The sequence below is a fragment of the Hyposmocoma kahamanoa genome, unplaced genomic scaffold, assembly GCF_003589595.1.
Source record: "Hyposmocoma kahamanoa isolate Upper Pololo Valley unplaced genomic scaffold, ASM358959v1 92, whole genome shotgun sequence".
In the NCBI taxonomy this organism is placed as follows: domain Eukaryota; kingdom Metazoa; phylum Arthropoda; class Insecta; order Lepidoptera; family Cosmopterigidae; genus Hyposmocoma; species Hyposmocoma kahamanoa.
In genome coordinates this window covers 11,612,442-11,620,621 of record NW_020654748.1, presented here as the reverse complement: position 1 = coordinate 11,620,621, position 8,180 = coordinate 11,612,442, and the positions used below count along the sequence as shown (strand labels likewise).

At 34.7% G+C, this 8,180-nt stretch overlaps 1 protein-coding gene across 1 annotated transcript; it reads right to left on the bottom strand.

Moving 5' to 3' along the window:
* Positions 1-212: 212 nt before the first annotated feature.
* Positions 213-7,600, bottom strand: LOC113236694. Its single transcript, XM_026472853.1, has 7 exons — positions 7,480-7,600; positions 6,451-6,539; positions 3,890-3,969; positions 3,415-3,581; positions 2,273-2,409; positions 1,568-1,708; positions 213-314 (listed from the first exon to the last, which is right to left on the bottom strand). The coding sequence occupies exons 1-7, from the start codon at positions 7,526-7,528 to the stop codon at positions 213-215; spliced, it is 765 nt and encodes a 254-aa protein (XP_026328638.1). The 5' UTR covers positions 7,529-7,600.
* Between the last annotated feature and the right edge of the window lie 580 nt (positions 7,601-8,180).

Sequence of the window (8,180 nt, the reverse complement as noted above, 5' to 3'; positions counted from 1 at the left end):
AAATATTCTTACGTGTTCTGTGTTCACAACAATTAATGATTACTTTCGAAGTTTTGAAACTCATCGGAAGGCAATGGATGTGCAAGGAAACTGGGAATAATTTAAACAAGTGAAGGTATATTTTCATACAATTATCTAATTCTGATCATATTTTGTTAAATAGCAAATCTGCAGGCACGGTAGTATCATTATAACGTACCTACTTAAAAAAATTATTGAAATTGCAAGATGGTAAAGTAGATGATTACGGCAATGCTGACCGGTGCTCCCACAACTCTTGATGAACTCGATACTGTCGAATTTGTCCATTTTCGCTGAGGAAAATAACACGAAGGTAAGTGAAAATCTAATTTTATAACGTTGCACTTTTACTAGCCAACAACAAGGCGTGTCGATGAATATTGAATAATGGATGTGTATTGAATGTTAGGTATTTACATTCCCCTCTTCGGCGACAAGTTGACATGCTGTTTCTGTCCTAGATTATTATTATTATGTACCTACTTAATTAGTTTATTAATTTGAGGTTACGGTGACCTAAGTCGGTACTTCAATCTAGCTGTCGATATGTAAGTCAGACATATGATGTCAATAAGATCTATAATTGAACTGTAAATTTCTAACAGTAGGTAGGCATTATGTAATATTTTGTTGAGAGAAGTCTCCTATCACAGAATAATAAGACCAAGTAGGGCAACTCCCGTCTGTTCGGTGCATCAATCCTGCACTTCGTTCGGAGTGTAGGGTTGTCACATTATTATATTAGTTGTACCTACAGGTTGTAAACATAACTTTATAATATGATCTCAAACAAAAAAACATTTATTATCACTAATTACACAATCTTAAAATAACATAGTAGGCGGAGTTTGTCAAAACGTTTGGTGATACGCTTCATCCTTTTAAAAAAACACCATCGCCGTTCTATATGAATTTATTTCTGTGACGGATCGCTGCACACCCAATTCAGAGCCAATTTAGAAATGTTCGTTTCGGGAGCGCCTTATCTAAAGCTCATAGTGCTAACCGCTGGACCACCAAAGTCGTCAAATATATATGAAAAATATGTAACCTCATATAATACATTATAAAATATGTAACATCTTATTAAGCATCGAGAAGAACAAATATTCTAAATTTGAAGCATTTTTGTTCGAACAACCATAAATGCAATAATACACCCACGTACCCATGTCTACCTACTATTTGATGTCATTTTTTAAACTCGAAAAGCGAACGTTTAAATTCTTTAACGAATAGAGCGTGGGATGACCCGCGCTATGAAATGCGAATGCACGGCGAGATTATGCGACTGTTTGCGTCCGTACACGGCCGAGTGCATGGCGAGATTATGCGAATACGCACACGGCGCCCTGCAAACGTGCATACATATATAAAAGCCGCGTTGCTACTTTATATGGAGTTACGTAGGTCAATGGGAGTTACCATACTTGGTCTTATTATACTATTATGATTTTATTTTCAGTTAACTACAGATATATAGAATAGAACTACTATTATATAAAGAAATAAAATGAAAAGCATGTAAAAAACCAAAAGTACTCACATTTTTGCAAAATTCTCCATAAACTGTGTCGAAAAGAAAATTGGTGTACGTAATGCTGTGTTCAGTGCAGTTTTTCGGTGACTTCTGGAACTCTTTTGCGATACAGTCTTTTATGCCTAAGATCTCACTACAGCCTTGTTTCTGTGAAAGTATAAGCAGTAAATTAGAAAACCAAAAATAAAGTACTAACACAATGATGAATCAGTTTATTTTTAATTCCATTGCTCCGGGATCAAATAAAATATGTTCTCCATGCGTGCCCTGCAAGACATATATATAGTACCTACATTATTTATAATCACCACACCACCATACTCCATTGCTGACCACAGCCTTCACCAAAACAGATAATAACGCACACACTCAACATAGCCCCGCACTAGGGAAACCCTGTGTCGCGGGTGCCATGGACACACATAGACAACCACAAATTACACCCAAACTCACGAGAGAAATAAATGTAGGCCATACAAATATTTCTCCCGGCCCGGGAATGGAACCTGGGACCTCTGCGTGGCAGTCCGGCATGGTAACCACTCGGCCACAGAGGCAGTTATGTTATGATGGATTTGCCGTTGTCGCATAGTAGGTAGGCAGCTGATAGTGTAGCTGGATAATACACAAGACGTTATTGGCCATGTCATAGAGTCATCCCAAAGTCGTTGACTTGATGAATAATATTTAATTAATTCACAAATTACTTACAAATTTCATCCTAGCAAACCCTGTTAGGTACAATTGAGGTGCTATAGTCACATTGCGGAAAGTGTTATTTCTGACGCAGTTCTGGATCTCGATTTTTTTCTCATTTACACACATTACACCACCGTTTTCGAAGAATTCTAAAAAAATTATATAAATAAGTAAGTAACACTTTAAAGACTTACTCTACATAAAAATCTCTCTACATCACTAATATTTCCATAATTAATTATTTATTTTTACATATCAGGAAAAACATCAGTACACCAATAACGAATTGTCTCTATATGAAACTGAAGATTGAGTTCTTGACAAAGGTATATTTTCGATTGTTTCAAAATGTATTAATGTAACAACCTGAATACGTGTACTAATACATATATCTAATACATGTAACTTATCAAATGTTTAACAGCTTCTCTGTGAATTCATCAACGACAATTATATATTACATGAACGTGGGGTACCATGAATGTGCATGATAATGTGCATTCCAAATATAGGGTATAAAGATAAGCTCAGAGCTAATACTTATTAGGGCTTCTTCTGGAGATCAAAAGTAACAAATTATGTGATTATGTATTTACAGTTTTTCCTATACATAAATTTTATTTTATAAATCCGAGAGCTGTGTTTATTTTATTGAATACCATAATATTTTTGCTACCACGATATTCACATATTTGATGTAAAAATACTCAACTAGTTTGTTATTATTATTGATACAAAGCTCGAACAAAGACAAATAAAAATTCCGTCGGTCTGACTGGACTTGAACTAGCGTCTGATCCTCACCGTGGCTACGGTGTTTGTTCGATCGATCGATAATAAAATCTAGGAGCCTTAATATTAATATATGACGAGACATTTCATAAATTTTCGAAAGTCGTAGAATAAATTTTATTTATTTTGAAGTACCTACAAAATAAAGTTATTGAGTAACAGCGTCGATTTCAAATTAACAAGATCAGCTTTGAGTACGTGTCATAAAAACCGATTATTACACATCTGAGAGACGTTTTGGTGCTATAGTGAAATTGTCTGCCTAGAGAGGCGATTATGACAAACGCCACTATTGTTTTGAGAGGTCTGAAAGAGACCATGTCCACTATTGGACATTGTTGTAGTTTCTTTTATATACATACTTTTATATCTATCATCTCCGAGAGTACGATTAACAACTTTGACGAACTTATTTAAGTTGTAGGAGAGATATTTGTAAGTATTCGCGCTTTCAGTCTCGCACTGACTAGTGACATTTAGAAAACGCTTAATTGCCGTAGTGTTGAACTGGTCCACAGATTCACAGGCCCTGAAAGAAATTAATGGGACAATTCAAATCTGAATACTTTATGTAGTTAATTAATTTTTACAAATATATCTTCGACACGCACTTTACAAAGAGTTGCCCAATATTACGGAGTGGTATAAAATTGCGTTCTAGTTAAGCGAATAATACAAAGATATGTACTTAGATAGATCACAGTTGAAGTTACAGGGATTTCTACCAAAATATGGATCATAATCTAGTAAATAAACTGAAACGTCTGATATCAATTGGAAAGTTAACGCAAAATTAAATACAAAAACAATTATAAAAAATTACTTCTTATGTCTTACCCGACAGTTTCATTTATTTTAATCCCAATTTCAGCACGCACTAAGCTCCCAAAACATGCATGAACATCATGTACAGTTTTCTGCAAAATAGAAATTACGTAATTTATATGTATAGTAGTAGGTAGACTTAGTGCACTACACACGTGCACGTGGGACTTGTCAACTTATGTCTCAGAGTGACGGGCGCAGTGGTAGTGCCACTCGACCTTTATGATTTAAAGCACTGATTGGTACTGCAACTGTTATGGACACGCGTGGTATTTACCACTACGTTGGCGCCTTGTTCGTCCCGTCACTTGGTCTCATAAAAAAAAGGCAGAAACACAGCTTTCCACTTTTACGATTCTGATACACATATTTTGCCTCATCAACATGTGTCAGTGCATTTTATACAAGCTCATTAGTGTAAGGTACTCTTGATCTGGTTTTTCTTTAGGATGTCCTCAATTCATAACGTAAGTCGTTATTGTTAACAATGGTTACAGGTTCTTCTTCTTGTCGCATCGATGGCACACATTGTTACTTTGAAACAGTTGTGAAACGAGATCTACAACTCCCTATAATCGGTTTTTTAATCTTATTTAGTTTCCGTTTCATTGTTAAGCATAATCAGCGTAATTTACATTTTTTTAATGAAAAAATATACCGTAAATGTCAATATCTCGAAAGTTACCAAAATGGAAATGCGTTGGTTGTGCAAGGAAAGCAGTATATACCTAACTCAATACCTAAAAGTTTAGGTATTGTGGTATATCTCTCGTGATTATTTTGTTGCAAATATTTAATTTTATAAGGTACCATTACTTTTTTTATGTAAAGAAGGACGCAAACGAGCAGACGAGCCAATTGATGGGAGGTGGGTGACGATGAGCCCATGGACATTTGCAACATCATATGAGCTGCCTATACGTTTTGAAGAACCCCATGTCATAGTGCAAAGGAAATACTTTAGGAGGAAGATCTTGCAGGTTCGAGGAAGGAACAAACGAGATGCCTACGTGGTCTTACAATGCCAGGCATCTAAAATGTGGCGATGGACGGGAGGTGCGACAGTGAAAACTAGACGGTTGCCCTAGTCCGAAAATTTCCTCAGAGCACTCCCCATTATAAAGACGGTAGAACACACATAGAGAGTCTGTGAGTTAAGAATCATCGACAATACGAACAGCCCTACGAGCGCTCCGAGCTTATTTGAAGGCAGTTTGGTTTTGCTCTCCAAATGATCCCGGAACTGGACTTCGCCCGTGATGTCGACTGCAAAAATTCCAATACTCGTAGAGATAGACAGGGCAGTGCTCTGGAACTTTGGCGCTATTATGAATGGGGATTTTTTTGCGGGGATGATAATATTTAATATATAAGAAAAGTCGTTTAGCCTGGCATATTTATGGTGATTAATTTTCCGTGCGCATTCTTCAAATGGCGATGATGTGAGGACAGGCCTCATTTGTACATTGACGTCTGTCCTTATGCATTATCCTTCCTCATTTACAATTTCATGAAACAGTCTTACGTATTAAAAATAATATATTATAATAAGTAAATGTAATTCTATAAATCGGCATGATGTAAAGTAAAAAATACATAAATAGACTTATTCTGCTCAGTTACACAGAATAAGTACAAAAGTCCTTCGTTCGGTAACAGTTCTCGTGCTATTTTATTATGTATATTTGTACTATCTTTTTAAACCACATTTCAAGTGATTACATATCTTTCATTAGTTTTAAGACATTTGTGTGTTTATATATGGATTTTAAATTTGTTGAATCATGGAATAAAAGTAGAATTCCCTTCCGCAGTATGTTACGGTTTACTTTAATGTAATGATTATTGTGAGCGTTACTGTAAACCGGTTCTGGAGTGTGCTGGTGAAGCTACAGGGACTTATCAACTTGTCTGTCTCAGAGTAACGGGTGCAGTGGCAGTAATCCTCAAATCTTTATGATTTAAAGCTCTAAGTGACGAAGCTCTTAGAGGCACATGACTTTTCGTCCATTGAACGAAGTTATTGGCAGTGTTTGGTAGGGTGGAACCGTTACAACGCCAGAGGACAATTTTTATTGTTGATAAGGTTTTTGATGTATGTTTTGTACGGTACATTTGAATTGCATGACTTTTCAACATTACTAATTCACGAAAGTATCTTACATAAAAGTTAACAAAGGTTTTAATGTAAAAAACGTAAAATTATAACTATAGAGCTGAGGCTGAAAAATAGAGCCCAAAAGAGCCCGAATCACACCATACATAAGTAAATTCGTACCCTTGGTACAATAAAGTCATATATGATCACACCACAAAAGTGGAAGTCACAAAAGTAATACAAAGTACATGAAACAAATTATGTATGTGTGAGATTTTATAACTTTCCTATATAAGCGAAAAAGGTAACGACTAATTTCGTTCGTAGAATCTTTAAACCTCTCTTTTCAAAAGTTGTAATTACACCAATACACCAAGAGTGCGTATCATTTTCCCTGTGATTTATATTTATAACCCACATTAAGAACAAATTTTTTTAATCTGTCATCGTGATACAAATCCTAGAGCTTACTTACATTGATTTCTGCAACTCTTATGGGCTCAGAGCAGTTCACTTTTGTTAGTGCTGCAGTGGGGGGTGAGATGGATGTAACTTCTAAAATAGCTGGAAGCAAAATACGACTTACGATAAAATAATACAACCACCACTTATGGGTCGCATGTGAATTCGTTCATAAAACTCAAGGTTTAATTTCTTTTTTTTATTTGCCGATTTATAAATGTTCTTGTACTCCTTTTTCCTTATTATTTACAAATCTTGCAAAACTACGTAATAATGGGTCAAAAAGACGTAGGAAAGTTTAAAAAATTTTCATCGACCAAATATAGAATTGTAAAAAGGGTGCAAACCCTATTCTAAGCGTAATTTTGAATTGTCTATCTACATATGTGTGTATTCTAACAGTGAGACTCACTCGATCCTGAAGTCAAACTGTACATATGTTTACAGTTTAGCGGATACATATAAATTTAGAAAAAAAATTATGTGTTATACTAAATAAATAAATAAGTAATAAAACCTCGATTAATCATTTACAATCATGTCTAAATAACAACAAAAATCGCTTTAAAAAATACTATAAATAAATTTATATTAAAAAAAACAACCACACATATTGCCTGATCTCAAACTAGGGAATTCCTTTTACTATGAGTACCAGAGCAAAGAAGGGACGGAATTCACTCTGGGTCAATTCTCACAACACCCATACCAAAACCAACTTAAGAAAAGTTCATTTCCCGAATTCCTCACCCTCCTTAACATACAGCATCCACAATGTAAATCGTTAGGCCACCGAGTTCGTCAAAGTAGAAATTTACTTGAATTTTTAATATTTAGTTAAAGCTAATAAATACATATCTATTCCTCGGTACAAGAAGTGGCTACGTCCCTTATTACTTTACTACCCTTTAACTCTCGTATTACTTTCGTTTTTCTTATGCACTTCTTGTACGTACTAAGTCCCAGGCATAATATTCTTCGAATTATTTATAAAAAATTTAAATAATGTGAGTTTTAACAATGAAAAATTTAAAACACTTACCAGTAACAGCTATGGCCAGTACGAACAGAACTTTCATCGTCACCATCATAATTGTGTTGTTATGTCCACTCCTCCTAATGTCTGAGCGTACTACTGAACTGTCAGCTATTGAACTTAGTTCATATATATTTATAGGTTTTCCTTAACGTCCTTTACGGGAATACCTCGCGCTATATAATATGCTTTTTCTCCATTTAGATGGTTACGAACGCGCAGTATTAATTATAATAGTGCAATCGTTTATTATTTAAAAATATCAATAAATAAACATGAACTACATTACACATAGATATCAGTACCAAGACAATGGCGGTGGGAGTTAAAAAAGCATTTAGTTCCGTAAAATCAAGTGAACCGATTTCAATGATTATTTTTTATTGGAAAGGGAATACTACAGACTAGTAGTCCCGTTCAAATTTGAAGAAAATTATCCACCTGTTAGGGTGGAAAATTAGGGGATGAATCCGATTTACTGGTTTCACCCAATTTCCATTAACCGATTCCAATAGAACTTGTAAAATAAAAATAGATTTCACATTTTTCAGATTGTTTTTTTTATAAAAATGCATAATTATAGCCCAAAAGAACACAATTTCTCCACCATTGATCCAATCTAAATAAAAAAAAGTATTTATACATTTTGGTACATTTAAAATTGGTACTATTTTTTAGTGGTGAAACTAAGTGAGTATAAAATACTG

Excerpts from the sequence above, each read along its gene's own strand:
- LOC113236694 (XM_026472853.1), bottom strand. The coding sequence starts at position 7,528 with ATGATGGTGACGATGAAAGTTCTGTTCGTACTGGCCATAGCTGTTACT. Across the intron at positions 3,970-6,450 it reads TAAGAGTTGCAGAAATCAAT|AAAACTGTACATGATGTTCA; the intron begins GTAAGTAAGCTC and ends TCTATTTTGCAG. Across the intron at positions 3,582-3,889 it reads AAAATAAATGAAACTGTCGG|GGCCTGTGAATCTGTGGACC; the intron begins GTAAGACATAAG and ends AATTTCTTTCAG.